The sequence below is a fragment of the Cetorhinus maximus genome, chromosome 1 (assembly GCF_964194155.1).
Source record: "Cetorhinus maximus chromosome 1, sCetMax3.hap1.1, whole genome shotgun sequence".
In the NCBI taxonomy this organism is placed as follows: domain Eukaryota; kingdom Metazoa; phylum Chordata; class Chondrichthyes; order Lamniformes; family Cetorhinidae; genus Cetorhinus; species Cetorhinus maximus.
Window position 1 is genome coordinate 65406833 of NC_135879.1, and position 26904 is coordinate 65433736.

Sequence of the window (26904 nt, forward strand, 5' to 3'; positions counted from 1 at the left end):
TGCACTAAGTCCGATAGCGGGTGGGAAAAATTATGCTTTACCTGCCAGCCTCAATGGCAGCTTTTCACACCCTATCATCCCAAACCTGCCGCATTAATTATGCATTCCTAGATACATGCCGTTTCCAGGGCGGGCGTGCTCCGATTTGCTTGCCATGCAGTCACCTCACCACTTCATCACGCCAAGCATCACATTTAAAGTACAGCCGCGCTCAGTGCTTCCAGCCCAGGACTGCTGCAAAGCAAACATGGCCCTCAAAGGCAAGAATACTGCAGCCCTCGAGCGCCTTTTGAACACTGTGGAGTCCCACTGTGATGTCCTCTACCCCTACTCTGGCCCGCACGAGGCAGCAACATTACCACTCCAGCTCGGTAAGCGATGGCAGTGAGGATTAGTGCCAATGCTGCACAGAAGAGGTTGGCCATCCAATGCAGAAGGAGAATGAATGATGTCATCAGTACTGCCAGGGTATGGTAACTATATCATCATTCTAAACTCACACAGTCAAGCCCATCACACATTCACTGGCATCTCACTCGTTGCCAGCTCAAGGGACATCACCATCCATTCTCTCACACATAACCTCACATGTCCATCTGGCCTCATCTCCTCTGGAGACCGCCTCCTGAAGCATCACCATCTTGAGGCAACTTGCACAGATCAATATGTGCCCCCACACACACCCAGGGATACTCTCCTTCCCCAGTACAGCTCTTGTCCTGCAGCCTCTTCCCTTGCCTGAGGTTATTTCCCCCCTTCCCCAAGTAAGACCTTGCCCTGCAGCCATTGAAAAGCCACCCACATATGGCTAATTTGGTAGGTAGAGACCTGCCTATGAGACCCCTAAAAGTGATGTGGTGCTGTCTGTGAAGCCTGGTGCTGATGACTGCGAGTGCCGACCGAAGTAAAGTAGGCAAACAAACATTGAAGTCCTGAGCAAAGTGCAGCCCGCCAAGTGCATGCCTTATATATCCTGTTGTGAAACACGTTGGCATGTTTTCCCCCCAACATGGGAAAATGATCCAAGGAGGGGATGAGTCCGGCGGGCTGACCTTATAATGACATGCAATGTATTACAATGAGGTTCTCAACATCTGATGGCAGGGAATGTGGCCTGCCATCAACTGGCTGAGTGGATGATCGCAAGCTGGTTTCATGACATCGTGTAACCAATTTTTGGCCTTCGTGCCACATTGCCTGTTCACGCCACTGAAAATGCCCATTGCCAGCAGGCATGGAAAAACCCAGTCTTCAAGTGAAGATGATATGGAAAAAACAAATCTGGTGCAAAAAAGGCCATCAAGTCATGCTTGATTATTCTATCACAGACTCTCTTTGCTCCATCCCCTTTAATCAATGCTCAGTCTGTTCCCTGAAAAAATAAAAATTACTAATATCGCTATAACCTTACTTTTCCTTTTATAATAAATATGGATCCAACTCCCTTTTAAATATGTCAGTTGACCCAGAATCTGCTTTAGTTGTGTTGGCATCACAGACTAATATCCGTATTCCACCAACGTTTATAAGGACAGCACTAGCTAAACCTGGCATGACCTGCTGAAATGCAAGTCCTGATAATGAAAACTTTTAAATGGAAATAATCTATAGATGGATACTGAAGATTTCAAGTGATGGGGCTATCCCCGGGAGTCTTTCTTTATTTTTTCACGGGATGCGTTGCTGGTTAGGCCAGCAATTATTGCCCATTCCTAATTGTCCTTGAGAAGGTGGTGATGAGCTGCCTTCTTGAACTATTGTAGACCATGTGGCGTATGCTGTTAGGGAGTTCCAGGATTTTGACCCAGCGACAGTGAAGGAATGATGATATAGTTCCAAGTCAGGATGGTGTGTGGCTTAGAGAACTTCCAGGTGATGGTGCTCCCATGTGTCTACTGGCCTTGTCTTTTGAGTGGTAGAGGTCATGGGTTTGGAAGTTGCTGTCGAAGGAAGCTTGATGAGTTTTTGCAGTGCATCTTGTAGACGTTACGCACTGCTGTCACTGTGTGTTGGTGGTGAGGGCATGAATGTTTAAGGTGGTGAATGGGGTGCTGATCAAACGGAGTACTTTGTCCAGGATGGTGTCCAGCTTCTTGAGTGTTGTTGGAGTGGCACTCATCCACACTGCATCACACTCCTGTCATATAGATGACAGACAGACATTGGGGAGTGAGGAGGCGAGTTACTCACTGCAGGATTCCCAGTCTCTGACCTGCTCCTGTGGCCACAATAATTACATGGCTGGTCAACGGCAATCCCCAGGATATCGATAGTCTGTTTTCACGCCCGCCTTCTTGCGAGGAAAAAAATCTTAACTTTTTTTTCCGTGCCTAACCATATAAGCTCCAAATTAACAATAATATTCTGACTAAAGCTGGCACTGTCGACGACGCAGCAGGAACAAGAAGCGAAGCGCAGCTCGTGGGGCGTTGCGGGTGTAAGAGGAAGATTGACGTCAGCGGACAACACCCAGAGCCCCGCCCCGCCCCTCGCGCCGATTGTGACGGTGAGACCGGCGCGCGATCGCGATCCCGCTCCCGCTCCCGCCCGGCGCGTGTGCGAGCCTGTCGGGAGAGGAAAGAGGGAGCGCGCGGGAGGGGGAGGAGGTGCAGAGCGGTCGTTCAGTCACTCACTCCCTCCCCCCCTCAGTGAGTCTGAGGGGTACTCAGCAGCATGGCGGGGTGGTGTGTACAGGCGGATCGGAGCTGCTGTTGCCACCGCCACGGGGCTCAGTGGATAAAGTTACTGTTGGGCGTCCTGCAGCTCATTTTACCGAGTTTTCGACAAGGGATGTCCGCAGCACAAGGTTTGGGAATCCTTTGTGTGTAACATTGTTTTGTGTTCTCGGTATTTCAAAGGGACCCAAATTTTGAATGTTTGCAAAGCTCGCAGCTTGACAGGGTGTATGTAGAAGGACCCGTGTACATGCTCTCCTCCGGTGAGGTATTCGTGATCCGGAGAGCAACGTGCTGGCTGTGTGTAAATCCCCACCCGTGGTTCAAAACATAATGTTTCAATGTTTCAAAGTGCAATTGATGAAATGTTGTGGTCCGTACCGTGCCAGTTATTTTAGTTGTCGTTTTAAACCAACATAAACCACTATTCCAAAGTGCTTTTTCGTGTTCTTCATGTCTCGAAGCGGTTTCGTTTTCACTATAAAGAATGTATATTTTTCTTCAAATAGCACTCGCCGAAATTCCCAGGGTAGTGGAGCTTTGGCAGGCAGAAGAGGGAGATGTATTAATCCCCACTCAGGTGAGAAATTTGAAATAAAGTCTCGAGTTATATTCATAATATTTTTGGGAAATGGGAATTCCTGCAGCTAAGATGTCAAAATGTGTTTCCAGTTTAAGTGAACATGTTTTTTTAACATTATTAGTTAACATATGATCAAGATGACCTCCATAGTAACAATACCCCTCAATTGTGTATTTGTGTCTTGCTGATGGTAAGAGCTAATTAAATATTTAGAGGTGTCATTGAACGTGTATACTAACTTGTTTCCACTCAAGCATTTCTCCAAGTTGACTAAACTATCAAGCAAATAATACATCATCTTTCATCAATAAAAACATTTATTGTTCTGTTCTGGCATCACTGAATTGTGTTTCTTTATGTCTTGTTAACAGGAGGGTTATTTTTAAAATAAGGAACACAGATCATTAGCATTACTGCACTTAGCTGATTTGCATTTTTTACTTATGGAAGTTTATCAGATTGATAACTTGCTTCACACTGCAAGCAGCAGTATCCAGGGAGATGATTACAAACTCCGGCAACTTGTGTCAGACTTGAATTACATTACAGATTTTTTTATACCAGAAGTTAGATGTTTGCATTCCATTTTTTATTTATACAGTTAAGTGCTGTGGTTTGTGAATGAATTAATTTTAAAAGGTTCTGTTTAACCACGCGATCATATTGACTTCTAGCTTCCGACAGTATTGCGGTATCTTTAATCTAAAGAGGTGGACTTGTAAAGAAGTTAACCTAGTAACAAAGCTTGTAACTGTGTCGTGAGTTCACAAACAAAATTAGCTGTAAAGGTCCCGCCTACTTGGCAACAAACGCACAATTCTGGAGCAGGGCTTTTAATCTTTTCCTGTGTGTATAGGCAGCCATACGTCAATGTGGCCTAAGGCCCACTGAATGTTTTTTGCGAGCTGCCTTACTTCTCATCACTCTTTTCGCAAACTAGAGCATTGATAACTTCTCCCTTTGTAAAATCTTCGACTTCTCTTAACAGTATAATCGCCTGGAATTTGTTAATGCCCATTAGTTGGAGTATTTTTCCAAATTGCTGGAAGTGAGAGTTGATAGCAGGTTCAAAGGGGCACCTGGGACCTACAGGTGAACGATGGGCTTAGCAGTTTATTCTCTTAATCAATGATCGGGAATGATGGTGAAGGAAACAGTGAATTAGTCAAATTAGGTGCAGAAAAGAGAAGTGAAAAAGGAAAAAAAGATTGGGTTGAGAAAGAGAAAAAGTAGGACATTGGAAAAATAAAGAACAATTTCCTACCTGTAAGAATGAGATTCCACTGTTCAGTTGTATCATTTCTGGTTGAATGGCATCACAGGAACATAAATCTCCTTACTAACAGTCCTTGAGTAACTATTATGTGCTAGCCCTAACTCTTTCCAGTGAGTTTAATTTGTTTTTTAACAGTGCAAATGCAGCAACATCTAAACATGCAGGGAAGTTGAGGGCAAATTCCCATTTTTGCAAGGGTAAAGACAAAGCAGCTCAAATTGTTGAGTAATTTGTAGTGATTTGCAACTCACGATGTGTCTCTTCCATGCCACAAATTGCTAGGTCATTTACAAAATAACGGCATATGCATAAACTCGCTGTTATTTTGCTAGTAATTTCTAGCTCATTATCTTTCTGAAAATGTCTGAGGGAATGAAAAGCCAGCAATGATGTCATTCACAACTATTTTGTTGTGTGCTCTGTCACTGCTTTGTTAGTAAGCCCCTTCACTGGTTTGCACTTTTCTGTAGAAATTGTATTCCCTTTTTACTTTCCCTTGAAACATTCTTTAATAGCATGTTCTTGCACATCAAGTAGAGGTTGCCTCATTGTTGCTTAGGATTTGAGTTTAATATCTTCAGTTGAAGACTAAGTGCTTATTGTGCTTTAACTATATTTTGCATTCTATTAATTTGATTTAATTTACACATTCAAATCTTTTGGATTATGTAATGCATCCTGCATGCACCTATTTCAAAGGAAGCATTTTTTTTGCAAATCAGTTTGCATTGTCTTTGGGTCTGTTGGCAGGTTTGGGGAAATCAAAGGTCATTTGCATGTTGACAGCTACACTGACCCCTGGTATGTGTGAAATGTGTGCTCGTGGGTTGATAAGACTAACAATCCTCATCTGTTGCTATTTAATTTAATTCATTTTTGAGATCAGTGGTTATGATGATTTCTCTTAATAGACTTGGTGCAATCTCATCTTCAAATGTATCAGATTAGGCGTGATTTATAATGGGGAAGGGTAGGTTTGTTTGTTTCCCTTGTGGTAATGGTTATTGTACAGAGATCAACTACATTCTATGACAGTCTTACATGCTGCACTTTGATGTGAGCGTTATACAACAGTAATAGTTATGTCATGTGATATATTTCAGCATGGATACTCCCACTGGCTATAGTAGTATTTATTGATAAATCAGATTTCAGAAGCCAAGCTGGTAACCTTGCATTAAAGTTAACTAAACCATAGCTTGCATTTATATAAGCCTATAGAGGTGGAGAACATGCCAAAGTGCTTCACAGGAGGGTTACCAAATGAAATTTCGCACTAAACCATGACATATTAGGACAAGTGACCAAAAACTTGGTCAGAGGTATATTTTAAGAAGCATCTTAAAGGAGACGAGAGAGGTGGAGAGGGAATTCCAGAGTTTAGCATCTAGGCACTCAAAGGCACATCTTACAATAGTGGAGCGATGAAAATTGGATGTGCAATGGGTGCAGAGATCTCGGGAGGGTTGTAGGGGCTGGAGGAAATTATAAAGGAGGGGTGAGATCATGGAGGGATTTAGATGAGAATATTATATTTTTATTAGGGACAAGAAGATCTAAAGTGTGATTGATCAGATCAATAGCTGCAAAAATGTCATGGTGAATGGAGGGCCAAATGCTCATCAGTTTTGGAATTTGAAAATGCATTGTAAATGACTTGGAGTGTTTTTTTTCCCCCCAGAGCTGGACATAAGAAAAGTGGATTGGGAAGGGAAAGAGTTATACGGGTAGAGAGTGGTACAAGGAAGTGATCAGAGATGACCTTATCTTTGAAACAGTAGGAATAGAGAGGCCATTTGAGGTGGCAAGATCAAGGGGATGGCTGTGAATGTGGGTATATGGAGGGAGAGGGGAGGTAAAGAGGGCAGGAAACTTGGAAAAGTCGGGGAACAGGGCGAGTTGAGATATAAGTTGAAATCATTGTTACAATCCTCGCAGAGACAGATAACTTTAAAGAAGGATTTGAATTTCCGATAACTAACTTAAAAGAATTGCATGACAAGATTTCAAGTTTTATGACTTTGAAAGAAATAAACTAAAATCAACATTGGCCAAACATTGCTTAGCAGGCAACTAAACTCTAAACTATTACGATATTAACATGACTGATAACCCCATGGAACACATATATACATTACTGCATGTTCTTTCCATAATTTTAGTCTTTACAGGAAAGTCCGAACTCACTCTCGGCTTCCAGTTGGTTCAGTACTCCCCGTTTCTCTGAGTCATAATGTCCAGTGTCTATTGAACTCCTGTCCCTCAGTCTTCTGAGAGTTCCTGAACCATCTTCCGGCATCAAGGCTGACTCTAATGATTCCTTCTCCTGCTTCGCCAGGGTGAAATTTCCAGTGACCTCAAATCTCTGCAGGTTCCTTCTCTTTATCTAGGGGACAAGCTTTCATTAACATTCTGTCTGGTAGCTAGCAGAAAATAGCTTTTCCCTTACTGCTTGCAACAGCTGCTGCTTTTCACACACACACACACACACACTCTCTCTCTGTCTCTCTATATCCATGTTTTTTTAAAATCAGACTGCCTGAGAATCTGTAAGTCTGCACAAAGCAAGAACAGCTGCCTCAGAGTCTGTAAGTCTACTCATGGTCAAGCCAGATGCTCTGTCTTTTGTTTTCAGGTGTTGAACCTGGCATGTAGATTTCAGTAACATTGGGGCCCCTGTCCCCATGGTAACCAGGTCACATCGGCTTATCGCTGGGCAGAATTAGCAGGAGGTCACATGCCCCCTTTTCATTGTAATTTTACATTTATTTTAAAAAGACGGTCCAAAATCTAACCATCTGTAAGCCCTTGCATTTGTAACACAGAGGGTGAGAAGTTGCTTAATGCAGAGGCTAAGGGTGGAAGGCAGTGAAGATATCTTAGTGAGAAACCAGCTGTGGTTTTTGGGTGGGCAGTAGAGAAAGAAGATTTTAAAGAAGGGGTGGAAAAAGGTGAGCTACTCAAAGGAGATGAAGGCAATAGAGGAGTAAGGGTCAGACCAAGCTGTGATTTGGTGATGTGCCACATTTTCCCCTTGTCAGTCTGAACTTGGCAAATGGTGGAAGGTATAACCAGGTGGGAGACTTCATTTAGGTGAGGAAGGTTTCATAACCTGTAAACTAGGTTTCTGTCAAGATCATGGTGTTGATGCAATCATTTACAAGCCCATGAATGGGCAAGAGCCCTTTTCACAAGTGAATGAACATTCTGGAGTGGAGCGTGGAGAGGGATGATGAGAGCTGATCTACTTGCAGTCTGTAGGGCTCATGTTGGGAAGGAGGTTAGCAAGATTAGTCTCCAATGGGCTCACTTGTTGGGAGGGTCAGTGAGAGTAGGGCAGGCCGTTGATGTTGATACTTGTAAAGAGTGATAACTGCCTCAATGGATACCAAGGGAGGCATTGAGAACCTGTAGGCTAAGCAAAGAGGGAGTAAGCAGTCACTCCTAAGGTTTATTATGAAAGAACTGTATGTTAATAGATGCATTTCAGCTTTTTTTGCAATGAGGTGTCCATGGCTTGCCTTTGGAATTGCCACAAACTTTGTGTGACATTTCTTTGGGAACCAGCAACATTCACACAATTCTGTGCACAACTCAAACTGTTTAAATATTGTTAAACTTTCTTTGTGAAAAAAAAAATCAGAACTGTTCTGATGAAAGGCCACAGACCTGAAATGTTAACCCTGTTTCTCTCTCCACAGATGCTGCCTGACCTGTTGAGTAGTTCCAGCATTTTCTGTTCTTACATCAGGTTTCCAGCATCTGCAGTATTTAGCTTTTTCATTTTTCTTTTGTATTCTTCTACAGATTTTTAGGATTGAGCATCATACACCTCACTAGTGGACTTGCTTTTAAAATAATTGCTGTGTCCATAAGGGGCACTTTAGAATCATTATACTCAAGGAGATGGTGATTTTGTATATCATTCAAATAATTAAATTTTTTTCCCTCTTATATTGTAGACTACTTCTGAACAGAGTGGAGATGACCTGCCTCTGGAACAAAGGTAAATTTAATCAAATTTCTGTTTCCATGTAGTAATTCTAACCACTAAAAAATCGCAATGAAAGTAGAGTTTGCTATACCAAATCATACTAAAAGCTTTTAAGTTAATTACTTTTTATATATAAAAGTTGGTCCAAGAGCTGTTTATTAAAATTTAGAACATCTGGGATGTAGAATTGGGGAGCTGCTAAGTTCCATCGCTGATCTGTGTTTTATTAACGATTGGAACTACACTGTTTGCCCTTAGTATTCTGAACTCGGGATAGGTGGAAAAGTCAAATCGCTCCTAATCACTATCCAGTGATCTATCCCAGAAATGTTTGTGTATGGGTGTAGAATACTGGATTGCTTGACTATGTGGCTGATACTCCACAGATAACCACCTTGCCATCATGGTTCAAGCTCTTTCGTGGGAAAATTGACTCAACCAATGGGTAGCTTTCAAGAGTACTTTGTTTTTAAGAGCATTTTAATGTGACAAAGAAATATATACTTTTCAATTATGTAACCAGTGACTTTTTTTTTCTGAACAATGTGGTTATCTGTCCAAAAAGTTAAACAGGTTGGTAGTCTGTTGCCATGTCTACATATGTGCTTTCACTGCTTAATCAGTTGCATGCAAGCAGTCTGGGTGTTCCATGCTCAGTGCTTTAAATTTCTTGAAAGCTTTAAGCCACCCATCTTATGACTTAAAATTCCTGCAGTATTGTCCTGCAGTGTAGGCAGGAAGGAAATCGTTCTAAACTTTTGCAGACTAACCCACCAAGTTGACTAAACAAAATCACCCAAGCAGTGATGAGTAGTTATGTTGAAGGCTAAAGCACATTCAAACAACTTCTCTCCTTTTTGTATCCTTCCACCCTCTTATCATCTTGTTCTAAAACATGAAAAGCAGTGACAAAGCCTGTAGCTCCAGCAATGAATGGACCATAGCTTCCAGAGTGACATCTGATGAGCTTAAATTAATTCTAAACCTGTGAATGTTTCTTTTTCTATCTTGTAGTTCTCTTATATTTGTAATTTTTATTTGTTGTTGAACAGGTAACCTGCCTCTAGCTTCCAGTGTTCAGGGTGCAACCTGTATATCTTTGTGCAGTAGATATAAAGATTGTAAACTTCCAGTAACCAGCCTGATCAGTAGAATCAAATTGCACCTATTTGCATAACTAGCTTACTGCCAACTCCTCACTTAACTTGTTTATCAGAGTATTCAATGGGGATAATGGTGATTTCAGCTTCAATTACTTGTATTAAGACCAGTTATAGATGCAGATCCTAAAGCTTTGGTCTTGATCATTTTAATTTCTGGTTGCAAGATAGATTGAGCCATCTATCAAAATCTCTGGGAGAATGTTTCTATTCAATCTCCATAAATCCTGTTGTAAACATTGTAAACACTCATAAGCTGTTTTTTGGCAAAGCTGCAGTGAGGGATCAAGAGAACTGTAGAAATTTCAGGTGTTTGTGTCTTTATGTCTGTGTGCGTGCTACAATCTGTGTAGAGTTCCTTTGATCAATTAGTGCAGAAGTGGACTTGACCACTGTTGCTTCAGCCAACCACCTTTCCAACCCATCAACAAATAAGCCTCTGATAATGAAGAAATTTCTGGGATAGAGATAGTAACTGTAACCTAACCTGCTAGGTGGCTAACTCATGGAATCGGGTAACATTGCACCCCAGCTTCAGTGGAGAATAAAAACAGTGATGCACACAGTCCTGTCAGTTTCTCAATGGGGTTGGAAAAATTAAAATTACCCTATAGCTCAGCCTTGAGAAAAGCTTTTGACAATAGTGTTTCTTTAAATGTTAATTTTGAGTGCTAGGGTACAGTATGCTTTTGGGACTGAAATAAGAGTGATTTGCCGCATGTAGCTGCAGCTTCCCATACAGTGATATGGAGGCAATTCGGGCGAGCAGGCAGGAGGGGTTGGTATATTTGGGCCTCTGCAATCCCCAGACTCCATCGATGGAATCTGAGCTTTAGCACACTTCTCAACTGACCAATCCCAGTATTCCAATCGGGCTCCACTTCCTGTCTGTATGTGGGGGTTTGCAGCACCATTTATGTCAGGGGAGTTGATTGAGCTTTTGTCATGCAGGTGTGTTGGTAGAAGCAGCCAGGAAGGGTGGAGGCTGGTTGAATGGCAGCAGAGTGGAATGTGGCTGAGCATGTACACAAACTATTTGGAATTAAAATTTTAATACACTTGTCCAGAGCCATGACCTTAATTTTTCTAAAGTTATTTGTAACTTATTTATTCAATTACTTAATGGTCATGCTAGTCCTATCAAATCAGTTAGAGGTAAGGCACCATTCTTGCAAGCGATCATCCACATTGCCAACCTCCCTTTCCTCTCCGAAGTCCATGAACGTGTTGTCTCTGAAATCCACTCCCTTCTTTGCTCTCTAGTGTTTGAATTTTTTTTATTCATTCATGGGATGTGGGCGTTGCTGACTAGGCCAGCATTTATTACCCATCCCTTACTGCCCTTGTTCAGATGGCATTTGAGAGACAGTGGTTTCACGGTCATCCAGATTTTTATTGAATTCAAATTCCACCATCTGCTGTGGCGGGATTCGAACCCAGGTCTCTGGATTACTAGTCCAGTGACAATACCATTACACTATCGCCTCCCCTCCGGGGAGTCCTTCCAATTAGGCTTCTGCCTCTATCAAGGTACTGAAACAACCCTTATCAAAGTCACGAATGATACCCTTTGTGACTGTTAACTTTCCCTACTCGTCCCCCTTGACCTAACTGCAGTTTTTGATATGGATGACCATATCATCCTCTTCCAACGCCTTTCCACTGTTATCCAGCTGGGTGATGGTGCTTTCATCTGGTTCCATTCTTATCTTTTTAATTGTAGCCAGAGTATCACTTGCAATAGCTTCTCTTCCTGTTCCTGCATCATTACCTCTGGTGTCCCCCAAGGATCTTGGGCCCCTCCTATGTGTCATCTACATGCTGCTCCTAGGTGACATTATCCAGAAGCACACCAGAAATGACAATGGCAATCTCAGTCTTGTCGACCCTGCAAAGTCCTCCTTACTAACATCTGGGGACTAGTGCCAAAATTGGGAGAGCTGTCTCACAGACTCGTCATTCTCATGGATTCATACCTGACAGATAATGTCCCAGACACCACCACCAATATCCCTGGGTATGTCCTGTCCCAATGGTAGGACAGACCCAGCAGAGGTGGGGCACAGTGGTATGCAGTCGGGAGGGAGTTGCCCTGGGAGTCCTCAACATCGACACCGGACCTCATGAAGTCTTATGGCATCAAGTCTCAAACATGGGCAAGAAAACCTCCTGCTGATTACCACGTAACGCCCTCCCTCAGCTGATGAATCAGTACTCCCCCATGTTGAACACCACTAGGAGGAAGCACTGAGGGTGGCAAGGGCGCAGAATATACTCAGGGTGGGGGACTTCAATGTCCACCACCAAGAGTGACTTGGTAGCACCACTACTGACCGAGCTGGCCGAGTCCTAAAGGACATAGCTACTAGACTGGTGGTGAGGGAACCAGCAGGAGGGAAAAACATACTTGACCTCATCCTCACCAGCCTACCTGCTGCAGAAGCATCTGCCCATGACGGTATCGGTAGGAGTGACCAACGCACAGTTGTTGTGGAGATGAATGGCTGAAGGCACTGGATACTGCAAAGGCTACGGGTCCAGACAATATTCCGGCAATAGTACTGAAGACTTGTGCTCCAGAACTTGGTGTGCCCCTAGCCAAGCTGTTCCAGTACAGCTACAACACTGGCACCTACCCGGCTATGTGGAAAATTGCCCAGGTATGTCCTGTACACAAAAAGGACATATCCAACCTAGCCAATTACCGCCCCATCAGTCTACTCTCAATCATCAGTAAAGTAATGTAAGGGGTCATCAACAGTGCTATCAAGTGGCACTTGCTTAGCAATAACCTCCTCACTGATGCCCAGTTTGGGTTCCGCCAGGGCCACTCAGCTCCTGACCTCATTGCAGCCTTGGTTCAAAGGTGGACAAAAGAGTTGAACTCCAGAGGTGAGGTGAGAGTGATTGCCCTTGACATCACGGCCGCATTTGACCGAGTTTGGCATCAAGGGGCCCTAGCAAAACTGGAGTCAATTGAAATCAGGGGGAAAAGTCTCCACTGGTTGGAGTCATACCTAGCATAAAGGAAGATGGTTGTGGTTGTTGGAGGTCAATCATCTCAGCTCCAGGACATCGCTGCAGGTGTTCCTCAGGGTAGTGTCCTTGGCCCAACTATCTTCAGTTGCTTCATCAATGACTTTCCTTCCATCATAAGGTCAGAAGTGGGGATGTTCACTGATGATTGCACAATGTTAAGCACCATTTGTGACTCGAGATACTGAAGTAGTCCATGTCCAAACGCAGCAAGACCTGGATAACATCCATGCTTGGGCTGACAAGTGGCAAGTAACATTCGTGCCACACAAGTGTCAGGCAATAACCATCTCCAGCAAGGGACAATTCATAACATCTTGAACATGATGTTCAATGGCATTACCATCACTGAATCCACCACTTTCAATACCCTGGGGGTGGGGGTTACTATTAACCAGAAACTGAACTGGACTAGCCATATAAATACTGTGGCTATAAGAGCAGGTCAGAGGCTGGGAATAGTGCAATGGGTAACCCATCTCCTGACTCCCCAAAGCTTGTCCACCATCTACAAGTCAGGAGTGTGATGGAATACTTCCTACTTGCCTGAATGAGTGCAGCTCCCACAACACTCAAGCTTGACAGTATCCAGGACAAAGCAGCCTGCTTGATTGGCACCACATCCACAAACATTCACTCTCTCTACCACCACTGACGCACACTTGCAGCAGTGCGTACCATCTACAAGATGCACTGCAGGAAATCACCAAGGCTCCTTCAACAGCACCTTCCAAACCCACGACCACTACCATCTACAAGGACAAGGGGAGCAGATAGATGGGAACACCACCACCTGGATGTTCCCCTCCAAGTCACTCACCATCCTGACCTGGAAATATATCGCCGTTCCTTCACTCTTGCTGGGTCAAAATCCTGGAACTCCCTTCCTAACAGCACTGTGGGTGTACCCACACCACATGGACTGCAGTGGTTCAAGAAGGCAGTTCACCACCACCTTCTCGAGGGCAACTAGGGATGGGCAATAAATGCTGGCCCAGCCAGCGAAGCTCACCTCCAGCTCTACCTCACCATCACCTCTTCTCTCGACTCCTACACTGTTACTAAATTATCAGACTGCTTATCTGACATGAACTCAAATTTCCTCCAGTTTAAATTTTGGGATGGCTGAAGCCATTATTTTTGGTCCCTGTCCAAATTCTGTTCCCTAGCTACCAACTCCATCCCTCTCTCTGCAACAGCCTGAGATTAAGCCAATCTGTTTGCAACTTTGGTGTCATGTTTTGTGCTGAAATGAGCTTATGACCATATGCATGCCACCACTAAGGCCGCCTATTTCCACTTCGGTAACATCCTCTGACTTTGCGCCTATATCAGTTCATCTGCAGCTGAAGCCTTCATTCTTGTGTTCATTATTTCTAGACTTGACTATTCTAACGCACTCCTGGCTGGTCACCCATACTCTACTGTCTGTAAACTTGAGCTCATCCAAAACACTCTGCTGTCAGTATCTTTACTTGGAGCAAGCCCTATTCCCCTATCATCCCAACCCTGTACTTACTCACCTACATTGGCTTCCAGTCAGGCAGCATCTTGATTTCAAAATTCTCATCCTTGATTTTAAAATTCTCATCCTTGTTTTCAAATCCCTCCATGACCTCACCCCTCCCTACTTCTGCAATTCCTCCAGTTCTACATCCTTTTGAGATATCAGCATTCCTCTAATTCTGGTCTCTTGTGCATTCCCAATTTTAATTACTCTGCCATTGGTGGCCATACCTTAGTTGCTTAGATCCCAAACTCTGGAATGCCCTTGCTACACCTCTCTACCTTGTTTTCTTGATTTAAGACGTTTCTTAAAACCTACCTCTTTGACCAAGCTTTTGGTCATCTGCCCTAATATCTCACCAGTATATGTTTTGGTGTTGGAAATTGTAGGTGATTCCAAAATGGGAGGTATAATTAGTTAATTGGAAGACTGAAGGATGTTAATACAGTGCGGGGATAGGCAAAAACTTGACAAAAGCAGTTCAATGCCGGTAAGTGGCTGGTAATGCGTTTTGATTAATAAAAATAACAGCATACTCTGGCAATAAATTTGGTGTTGTGGAAGAGCAGAAGGATTTGGAGAATTGGGGTTCACAGAATATTAAAGGGTTAGTAGTTGAGGCAGAAACTTAAGGAAAATTTTGCCTTCCTTGCCTTTGTAATCTGGCTAATTAGATGACCAACCTATTGCAGAATCTGCATCATTTTAAATTCACTAATTTCAGTGGAATGAAAATTGTCTGTTTTCCACAACAGGCAAGCATTTCAGATTACCACACAGGTGAAGGTGGAAATTTGACAACATTCAAGGTTAGATTTGATGGAAAAAAAGGGGCTGAAGGGATATGGGAACAGGGTGGCTAAATGCGATTAGGATTATTAGCTTGTGTATAAGGTAAATGCCATCACTAACTGAGCTGAATATCCTGTTTCCATGTAAGTATTTCTATTTCCTTTGGCCACTTATCAATTGCTTTTATGTAGGAAGATGTCCGGAGGTAACTTGTGCCTGACAGATTGCCTCAGAGCGAAAGATTCCAAGTAAAGCAGAATTGTTAAAAATTGGAACAAAAACAAAAATTGCTGGAAAAACTCAGAAGGTCTAATAGCATCTGTGGAGAGAAAGACAGAGTTAATGTTTCAAGTCCGTATGACTCTTCAGAACTAAAGAGGAGTAAAAATGTGGTGAAATATATACTGTTTAAGGAGGGGTGGGACAGGTGAAGCTGGATAGAGGGCCAGTGATAGGTGGAGGCAAAGGAGAGATTGCAAAAGATGTCATAAACAGAAGGTCGAAAGGGTGTTGATGGTGGTGGTACTGGCTAAAGGAGGTGCTAATGGTGACATTAAGAGTAGAAAGCAGGATGAGCAAGTGACAGATGGCCCTAGTGGGGGTGGGGGAGGGGACAGCGCGGGAGAAAAGATTGAAATAGGCTAAAAGGTGGGGATAAAACAATGAATGGAAATAAGTTTAAAAAATAATAATAGAAATAGGTAGGAAAAAAATATATGTATAAAAGTTAAAAAATAAATATTTGCAAAAAGGGGATCAAAAAGGGGGTGGGGATAGAGGAGAGAGTTCATGATCTGAAGTTGTTGAACTCAGTGTTAAGTCCAGAAGGCTGTAAAGTGCCTAACCGGAAGATGAGGTACTGTTCCTCCAGTTTGCGTTGAGCTTTACTGGAACATTGCAGCAGGCCAAGGACAGACATGTGGGCATAAGAGCAGGGTGGTGTGTTGAAATGGCAGGCGACAGGAAGGTCTGGGTCATGCTTGCGGACTGAGCGAAGGTGTTCTGCAAAGTGGTCACCCAGTCTGTGTTTGGTTGCTCCAATGTAGAGGAGACTGCATTGGGAGCAGTGAATGCCGTAGATCAAATTGAGGGAAGTGCAAGTGAAGCGCTGCTTCACTTGAAAGGAGCGTTTGGGCCCTTGGACGGTGAGGAAGGGGGAAGTAAAGGGGCAGGTGTTGCTCCTTTTCTTATATATGGAGCAACAGTGGCACTTGGTTGTTTTACATAACAGTTCAGTTATGTTGGTTTTAAATCAGAATTGTATACTTTTGCATATAATTTAGCTAAAAAGTGTTGTCCCACTATCATGTTAATGAGATTGGGGAAGCTCTAAATCTAATTGACATTTTCTGATTTGCTTAGTAATATGACTTGGTTAAATACAATCAAACAATATCTGTGTTCTCACGGTGTACTCTTAGTGCACCACTGTCCTATGAGCCAACTTCAGTGGGAACTTAGTTTCTTGAAACAAATTGGCGTCTTCATGGTCCTCAAGATGTGAATTCATGCTGTGTTCATATATAAGTCTTTGAAGTAAATTAACTGTAGCTTTGTGTGTTCGCTTGTTTATGACCCATTAATACTGAAACTTGCATTTCATGCAGTGCCACAGATTCAACTTGGTGGAAACCTCATCCCTCAAAGCCAATTAGCCATGAACACAAATGTGCGGAATGTTGTATATTTATTCCCAAATGTTCGTTACTTTCCCTCCATCCCCACCCTGACCCCAAGAAGAAAAATCACTTTTCTTCCCTAAGGACAAGTGGAAACCTTTACTTAGGCATTCACCATCCTTTGTGTAGAGCTTTGTGAGAGGTGTTTAGGGTGATTACCACACTTCTTTCCTCTCCCTCTGGGAAACCATTTAACAAGGGCTGTGCAGAACAGAGGCTAAGATTGGGAACTTCCTTGGAAATTGGTTAGGGTCAAGTTGCAATCAATCAGTATGAAAGGAGCTTAAATATTTCTCAGTGTGGAGATGTAGTACTGAGTTTATGGCTTATCAGAACAGAAATATGCACCACACAACAATGAATGATGATTATTTGAATTAGGGGTTTTGAGCAGGCAAAATAGTATAATATTCAATATTGAAGCCGATGGATCCATTAAGGCAAATTATGCAATAAATGTGGTCATAGGTTATCTCTTCGTTTGCAATGGATGTTTGTTTTAAAACTTATTTAAAAACAAATATATTGCCCCTTTTTGTTTTTTGAATGGAGAGCGCAGTGAAGGAGGGAGTGAAGAGGGTGGATGTTTGGAGGGGGTTGCAGGGAGGCAGGCTTGGGGGGGGTTAGTGAGTAGTGGCAGCAGAGGTTGGGAGAAAGGTAGGGGGAGAGGGTTTGGTTAAAATGGGGAATGGGGTGTGGGGTAATAGTATGGATAGAAGTTGAGGGGATGAGAGGGCAAGTTTGGTATTAAGTCCAGGGGAAGGAAGGGTTACAAAAGGAGGGTATGAGGCGAGGAGAGACTGAAAAGGTGAAGAGATATGAGCAAAAAGAGAAATAGAGGAAGGAGTGAGGCAAGAGGTAGACAGAGGAAAGAACTGGTGGGTCGGGGAGAGGACGAGGAGAAGGATGAGTGGAAGAGACATGGAGAGTGATGACGGGATGAGGATATGATGAACATGGGAATGGAGATGAGGACTGTGGATAGGGAGGAGCGAGGGATAGTTGTGAAAAAGAGGGCGAGGATGAGAAAAAGGAGTAGAAGGTAGAGGTGGATAAATGAGAGGAGAGGGGTTAGGTGGGAGGGAGGGAAGGGAAAAATAGAGGAATGACTGCAGAAAAAGTTGGAGGACAGGGTGAGGAGGGAAGGAAAGAGACAAACGGTGGGGTAGCTGAAAGCAGTGGGCATGCCAATTGTTGATTTTGTGTCATTGGATAGGAATTTGCCCTTCGCTAGTATGGGTCGGGAGGCGCTTTTGTTCAGTCAGTTGGTGGGGTGAACTGATGGGTGAATTTGACCTCTTAAGGGAGTTTGAGAACTGCATCTTACTTCGGGGGAGTGGGGTGGTGGTCCTGCTGTGGGTAATGTAACAGTTTCATAGTCACTGTTTGTTTTCATGGGAGTCCTCATTAAGTCCTGCCTAAGGTTGGGGTAAGAGTTCTGTGTTTTACTTTGTGTCGGTGATAATATTTGGGCTTGGTTTGCTGTGAACTGGTTGTTGCCCTTGTTGCCTACATTTTTACAGATCTTCTCACACTTTGTGTAACCATCTTTAAAGCACATCTTGCTTTTGATATTGGTTGGGGTGTGTCGGGGGAGGGGTGTTGAGTTTGTTTCCTTATTTATGCCTTTCAGTGCCTGGCCAGCATGGGTTTCTATTCCTTTTTTGGTTCAGTTATTTAAAAAAAAACTGAAAGGACTTCCAGCACTTTAAGATTGAAGATCTGTTAATTGTGAATGATTCTTAGATTTTTTATTGAGAGAGAGGAAAGGATTTTTGGATGTATTTCTTGCAGCTGCTTTTGTCTTGTAAGTTTTGAAAATTTCACCTCCAACCTGCATGTACTTTTGCCACCATGTGGATAGTTTGTATAAATTTGCACTGTGACAATCTATTGCAGTTACTCTTCATTAGTGACCATGTTTAACATTGACATTGACTGCTTTTCATAGCCGAAGGTGGAGAGAGAGGAGTGGTGCTGCTCCTTTATAACCTGTATTCCTAGTTGCCTTTTTCAGTTGAGTGAGTTTTGGGAATTTGTTAGTAGGTAATGAATGAAAAAGCAGATCAGCATTATGCCACATAGACTGGAGCGGTTCAAGAGGGAGGCGCACCACCATCTTCGAGGGCAGTTAGGTATGGGCAGTAACTGCTGGTCTTGCCAGCGATGTCCATATCCTGTGATGAAATTTTTGAAACCATTAGCGTGGTCTTTTTGTTCTTGTGTTACCTCTACTCTATTTTCATGTTCTTGCCATGAGAAATATTTCTTTGTGGTATTCTAGACATTCTATAGATGTAGGGAATAGAAGTGTAGCACGAAGTTAAAGGTCTGATCTTAATAAGTGTTTCTATGCAGTTCAAAAAATGTTTTTATGATGCCTCCCTTAATGGAATTTAGTAAATTAATGTTTCTTTATTGGAAACACTAGCTAGTGAAAACAAGCAAGGGCTGTCTCGTTGAACTGAACAATGGTAAAGGGTTTTCAACTTGCTGATGGTGGGACTGATCTTGTAATCCTGACATCAGCTTTGGAAACGTCCACAGTCCAGTCTACCCCTAACTTCACAGCTGAAGGAGAAAGTGCAAAGAAGAATCTAGAGCCGTATTTTTCAACTGGGGGTCCCCAGAGCCTAAGGTGAGCATCTCTATGGGGTTCTGTGCAACTTCCAGGTTGCACACTCTCACGCTGGTTCTCTCATTCATCTGAGGAGCATTTGATTTTCCATATCTTTCCCAGGAGGAAAAGAATCGCCAGTAAATGGGTCACGTTCCTGGACACATTCATCTTTCACGACTTAACAACTTTCAAACTTCCCAAACTTTGCACCAACTTTCCGGGCTCAGCTTGGCTTAGTCTTGGTGGCATGACTGCAACTTCCAGTGAGTCCATTAAAGGGAGCTGCTGTCAGCTGACAAAACCCCATCAAAGGCACCAGCGCAACAAATAAAACCCAAAGTATCCATGGAGTGGCACATGGCAAGTAATATTGGTGCCACATAAGTGCCAGGCAATGACCACCTCCAAGAGTGAATCTATCCATCGTCCCTTGACATTCAATGGCATTACCATCACTGAACCTCCCACTATCAATATCCGGGAGGGGGGGTGGGGCGGGGGTGGGGGGTGGGGGGTTTACCATTGACCAGAAACTGAACTGGACTAGACATACTCCCCAAAGCCTGTCCACAATCTACAAGGCACAAGTCAGCAGTGTGATGGAATATTCCCCACTTGCCTGGATGAGTGCAGCTCCAACAATACTCAAGGAACTCAATACCGTATAGGACAAAGCAGCCTGCTTGATTGGCACCCCATCCACAAATATTCACTTCCTCCACCACCTACGCACAGTGGCAGCAGTGTGTACCATCTACAAGGTGCACTGCAGGAACTCACCAAGGCTCCTTAGACAGCACATTCCAAACCCACGACCGCCACCATCTAGAAGGACAAGAACAGCAGATACATGGGAACATCACCACCTGGAAATTCCCCTCCAAGCCACTCACCATCCTGACTTGGAAATATATCGCTGTTCCTTCACTGTCGCTGGGTCAAAATCCTGGAACTCCCTCCATAACAGCACTGTGGGTGTACCTACACCACATGGACTGCAGTGGTTCAAGAAGGCAGCTCACCACCACATCTCAAGGGCAATTGGGGATGGGCAATAAATGCTGGCCTAGGTAGCGAAGCCCACATTCCTTGAATAAATAAAAAAAAATTAAAATTTTTGCATTTCTATTCATTCATTTAATCATATTTTACATAGTTTTCATTTTTGCTTTTATATGATGGTAGGGGAGGAGGAAGAGAGGTTTGGGGTTTCACAACACCAAAAAATGTTTGAAAACTACTAGCCTATGGGTGAGGGTTAATAAATTAATTGACCTAGTACCAGTTTAAACTGAATGGTTACTAACTGTATATGGTCTGATAATATGCCATACCTTCCATATTATACATAACGTTGTAAGTCTCCATGGACCAAACTAAAATTTGAAGTACGAGGAAATACAGAAATATTCCTGTGTTGGTGCTTAGGTAAAGGATGTCAATGTTGGGCAGCCAATGCTTGCATCAAACAAAGCCAGGCCTAGGTGTAGAATTTCAACTTCACCTGCTGTGCTCAAAAGATATACTTTATCTCTGAACCTTGTTGCATTTTATTTTTCACGCAAGTTGAAGCCTCTCTGAGTCAGTTTGCTAAGTTGTGGCAAATTATAAGACATCGGAGCAGAAGTAGGCCATTCACCCTATTGAGTCTGCTCCACCATTCAATGATATCATGGCTGATCTGATAATCCTCAACTCCACTTTCCTGCCTGTCCGCATACCCTTCATTCCCTTACTGCTTAAAAATCTGTCTATCTCAGCCTTGAATGTACTTAGAGAAGAAATTCCTCCTCATCTCTGTTTTAAATGGACGACCCCTTACTCTGAGACTGTGCCCTCTGATCCTAGACTCTCCCACAAGTGGAAACAATCTCTCCGCACATACCCTGTCAAGCCCACTAAGAATCTTATATGTTTCAATAAGGTCCCCTCTCATTCTTCTAAACTCCAACGAGTACAGGCCCAACCCACTCAACCTCTCCTTGTAAGAAAACCTCTCCATCCACAGGATCAACGTAGTGAACCTTCTCTGGACTTCCTCAAATGCCAGTACATCTTTCCTTAGATAAGGGGACCAGAATTGTTCACAGTCTTCTAGATGTGGTCTAACTAGTGCCTTGTATAGTTTTAGCAAGACTTCCCTATTTTTATACTCCATTCCCTTTGAAATAAAGGCCAACATTCCATTTGTCTTCCAACACTAGATTCCTTGGCACATCAAACGGTTACAATTTGTGACCCTTAGGACCAACAAAAAGGCTGATTTTTGACCCGTCACCAATGTACTTGATAAGATTAATTTATTTTAACAGTAAAACCACTGTCTTTCCCTTGATGATTTTAATTGCTTTTAGAAAAACATTACTTCATAACTGTTCTGCCTCATGTATTTGCCAGAGTGAATTAGGAACTATTTTGATGTAAAGTGCTTTTCTTAGCAGATTTAACCCCATTCTTGAAGATATCAGCCCCAGGCTGGCTCTGAACCATGAAGACCAAAAATGACAGGAAACCACTATTTTGGGCCTTTATACCCTTGAAATTGAGTTAGGATTTCTAGATCTTCCTCCAGATGAGTGCAGGGACGGGGCAGCCCTGGTAATGGGGCATGAGGGAAGCATTCTTAATCCTCCTGTTTTACTTTCTAGTTGGAAGGGTGTCTATTTTCAGGGGTGATGGAAGAGGCTGTCAGTTGACCTTGCATTTGGAAATTGCAAGCTAGAAAGTTCTGAAATGAGCTGTCAGCAGGGCAAGGGAAAGTGCATCAATTGCAGTCTCTTAACCTATCTGTTGGTCATCTTTCAACAACAATCATTGGCCCTAGTGGTTCATCTCTCTGATCTGCAGCAAGATTGTTATGCCTTTTTGGATTAAATTCAATGTTGTAATACTGCTAGACTGGTAGGTCCTACCTACTGAGGCGAAATCAAGCATATTTCCATTTAACTAGAAAATGTTTAACATAAATTAAATGTCGCAAGATTGTTATGGGGTTGTGTTTGACTGGGCCATGTTAATGACCTGATCTATCAAGTGCAGGTGCTCTGACACCTGGACAAGTGGAGTGCATTTTGAATGCTCTCTGCTTGTCTGACTACTGGGCAAGTGGCGTGGGACGGAGACGTGGTGGAGTCCTTGTTGGAATACAGTTCCACAGTTGCTGGTAGCCCTCCTGCATCTCACTTCTGAAGCGCTATTCATGCAAGTCTTACTAGTGAGTATTGATAATTATTAGAAGGTGGAGGACATCACCTTGACAGAATTGGGAATCTAGGCTAATTTCTCTAGGTCAGCTCTATTTCCATTGTCTTATCCAAGTAAGATCAGCTAATTCAACACAGACCTGTGAATGAATCTAGGACTTGACTCACTGGACAGATAAGCTTGTTACCAGATAAACTCCCTGGGTCATTGGGGAAGCCCTTTTTTCATGAAATATAAATCTTCATGAGCAAATAATGGCTTCAAAATGCAAAACTCTCATTCCCTTGTCATTTCTTTCTGATGGGGTTGAAAACTAGCCGCTGAATTTTTAGTATTGAACATCATTTTCAACTAAAATAGATTTAGTATTGTTGTACTTGGCGAACTAACCTAGTTTGTTTTAAATTTCTGTCTGTTGCTGTTGTCCAGCCCAGTGTTCCAAAAAGTAAACCTGATGTAATATTTTCTGAAAAAATTCAACTTTCTGCAGCAGAAATCTATTTCAAGAACACACCATCTGTGCACTTGTGCTGCAGAACCCAACACTTGGCTCTTTGGTTCTGGTTCTGACTTTGACAGGAACCCGGGGCCAAACAGCAGAACAATTTATGGAATTAACATGCTAACTAAATTTTACTGATCTAAATCATCTTGGGGATCTAAGAGGGAAAGGGATTAAGAGAGAGAAGGAAGAGGTAATAACTGCGGGATGTTGCCATTTTAACAAAGAACAATATCTATTTTCTTTTGAAGAGTCATACAGACTCGAAACGTTAACTGTATTCCTCTCCGCAGATGCTGTCAGACCTGCTAAGTTTTTCCAGCTATTTTTGTTTTTGTTTTTGTTTCAGATTTCCAGCACCCGCAGTATTTTGCTTTTATCTATTTTCTCTTTTCCTTCTGTTTTATTTTCCTTAGCTCTTTAACACACTGATTCTCACATCCTGGCATCTCATTCAAGTGACCATTATTCATTTTTGGGCTTACACATTATACATTTTCAGCATTGATTTCTGGATAGAAACTGGGGTGGCAGGGAAACATGGCTAAATTTCCTGCTACATGGCCCAGAGACTGATACTATTATTAGCATTTCAGCTACTACTCTAAATGAGATTAACCTACTCAACACAGACAGTGGTTGAACCTGGGAAATTCTAACCCCTATGGCTCAGTCTTGGTGATTTTTAACTCACTAGGTCCTTGAGAAGCTAGAAATATCTAATTCTAATCACTAGGTTGGCAGTTGCTCGCATGAGTTATTATGTTCAGATGAAAATTCAGCTACTCTTAACTAAACAATAAAAATAGCTTTGCCAAATATTCACTGTTGTAAAGAAATTTAATGTCTCTGGTTACTTAAATTGTTAAAATAAGGATTACTGACCATAATGTTTTGGGTAACTAGAGCTTGCTTACTTTTTAGCTACTTTCTATGTTTCACGAGAACTATAAATAACTTTGAATACACAGGAAACTTGATTATCAGTCAGAGTTTTCATAAGCCTGGTTTAGTTTGGGAGACCAGTACAAGTGGGGCTGCAGAGAATTTATGGGAGAGAGGATAATGTTCTCAGTTTAAAGTGAAATACAGAGTTTCATAAAATATGCTGAAAACACAGTTTGAGATTCAATTTCATTCACCAATTTCCAGGGTATAATTGAAGTTCCACTGTAGCTTCTAACACTGTTTTAGGGACAAGTCTATTTTAAGAACCATTCGCATTGCAGTTCATGGATTAGAAATTCCATGGGTGAGCGGTAGCATAGGCATCAATCCCTGTGCCTGAATGGTGATGCCTGATTTGTGTGTTGGACCTCAGTTTCATTGAATTGGCAGAGCAAGATGGAAGATCTAGTATATAAGGAATGGAGGCCTTTATAAAAAATTCTTTCATGGTATGTGCGTGTCGCTGGCAAAGTCAGCATTTATTCCCCATCCCTAATATCCTTAGGTGGTGGTGGTGGCCTCCTTGGAGTGCTGCAGTGTGGCGCAGATTCACCCACAGTGCTGCTGGGGAGGGGGTTCCAAGATTTTGATACTACGATAGTGAAGGAATTACATAATTCCAAGACGTGATTGTGTGTGGCTCGGAGATCAGTTTTTGAATTTCTCTTCAATAGGAAACCAATGAGCAACAACCGTCAAAAATGACTAAGCACCAAAAAATAAATTGCCTATTGATGTCAATAAAGCTAAAACTGTAGGACTTGTGTGAAACCTTTCTACAAGTATTGCATCATCACAGCCCCATTATTAATTGCCTGGAAGAAGCCACAAATGTACAGAACCTGCACCCTTGAAAAGCTGACAGGAAGAGAAAACCAAAGACCATAGCAAGTAACACCCAAGGCCGTTTTTCCTCTTGAGCATTTTCCGTCTCTCTTTAAACGATATCAATGTCATTAGACGTATTTGGTGTAACTTTTATTGACCATAGAACGCAATAAATATAAATCACATATAAAGATATTTTGTAATGCATGCACAATGTGATGACCAAAACAGACATGACTTCTCCTTCTCCAAACTAAAGCAAATACAATTTCCAACATTTCTCCAACTTCCTCAAACTAGTAACTTTGTTAGACCATATATATAGCTGAACTCTGGAGGTAAACAACTTCCTAAGCCTCCAATATCCAGGGCAGAAAAGGCACACTCATTCCAAAGTAGAAGTGTGCTGCTTGTCACATTGGTACAGGCTACAAGATTGGTATGCGGTGCCCATGCCTCAAACAGGTATTGGCCCCTTTCCACATGCAAATGGAGGAGGCCAACATTTGTTTGAGGCCCCAACTGGAGGTTTAGTTTGCCGAGGTCTTTGCTCGTTGGTTTCCCATTGAAAATAAATGCTAAAATTGACCTCTTGCTTCAGTTTATCACAGTTGCCTCTTTCAGCCCATGTGTATGATATAAACTGTTTAATCAGTCTTGCCGAATAGTCATTATATATATTTTTTATGTGTATGACATCAGAATTGAGCATTGTTAGGACTAGCATTCTCTCATCATTAGGTACCACTGTGCCATTCAAAGACGATGTTAAATATTGAGCTTTATTTAGGCTCTGTAGTGAAGCTAGTAAAAGATTCCATCTCTTGAACAAGTATGAATAGAGAATTCACTACATCTGAAGATTGAGAATGATCCCAAAGTTAAGTCCACACAAGTTCAGTAATGTTGGAAATCCTTCTATGAATGCTCTGGTACGAGCTGTGCTACAGAGAGTTTTTTGGAGAAAGGTTAATATTCTCAGTTCAAAGTGAAATACAGAGTTTCATAAAGTATGCTTGAAACACAAAGTTTCATAGCACATTAAATGATTTATGATTTTGTGTGCTCCTGTTTTCTTACTGGAGCCATTTAAAAAGTTATTTGAAAAGTGACTTGATGTTTCACAAAGTTTTTGTCCCAGAGCAGTTTCAACCCAATGGTTTGTTTTTTGCGTGAAAGTAAATCTTAAAAGAAAACAAAAATGTTAAATTTTCTGCTCTTCATTACTGTAAGTGAATTTATTAAAACTAGTTTTTAAATTCAAACTACAGATAAGAACACTAATGTTATAATTTTAAACATTACATATTTTTCTTTGCCCTCATTTTAAGATGTGCTGGATTTCTTCTCTAATTCTGCTCAATACTTTCAACTGAGAAGATGTATACATGACTGATTACTTAGTAATGCATTCCTGGTAGACTTTAGGTGGGGCTGTGAGAGCAGACTGGGAACTCCTGTCCTTTGTATTCTTTCACTCTTCATGAATGTCTGAAATGAGGAGCAAATGACACAATCACGGCTTGGAACTTTTTTTTTAGCTGTATGTCCACAATAGGAACTCCATATGTTAATGACATATTGCGCAACATTGTGTACCACTTTTGAGAAAGTGAAATTTTGCAATAATACAAATATTGCTGTTTCCTGGCTTCCTCAGTGCCTCAAATCAAAAATTGTACCGTTATGTTTAACTTCCTTCATGATATTTACCTACCCCTTATTCTAATGTCCTCCAACCTTAAAAATTTTCCGCCACTCCCAAACACTCCATTCCTGCAGCTTGTGTGATTTCCTCTTCTCTTTGCCCCACCATTGGCAGCCACGCTTTCCGTTGCCTAGGTCCTTTACTCAGGATTTTACTCCCTAAATTTCTCAAGTTTGTTTCAAAAACCACTTTTTTGACCAAACCTTTGGTTACCCCTTCTAATAACTCCTTGTTTTAGCTTTTTTTCTGTCTTACTTGGGTGTTTTTCCTATGTAAAGGCGCATTATAAACATGAGTTATTGGCAGTATTGCTGCTGTACTGCCATGCTGCTAGTCTGGAAATCATGTTCCTCATTTTTTTTACAAAAGGATCTTGCTGAATATTGGTCTCA

At 42.2% G+C, this 26904-nt stretch overlaps 1 protein-coding gene across 2 annotated transcripts in view; it reads left to right on the forward strand.

Moving 5' to 3' along the window:
* The first annotated feature begins 2564 nt into the window (after nucleotides 1-2564).
* tmem131l (transmembrane 131 like) overlaps nucleotides 2565-26904 on the forward strand; it is a 172767-nt gene continuing 148427 nt past the window's right edge. For both annotated transcript variants that reach the window (XM_078541629.1, XM_078541637.1), the window contains exons 1-3: nucleotides 2565-2806; nucleotides 3185-3255; nucleotides 8497-8540. In XM_078541629.1, the coding sequence (XP_078397755.1) occupies nucleotides 2674-2806; nucleotides 3185-3255; nucleotides 8497-8540 (248 nt within the window). In that variant the 5' untranslated portion in view covers nucleotides 2565-2673. The remainder of the gene's footprint in view (nucleotides 2807-3184; nucleotides 3256-8496; nucleotides 8541-26904) is intronic.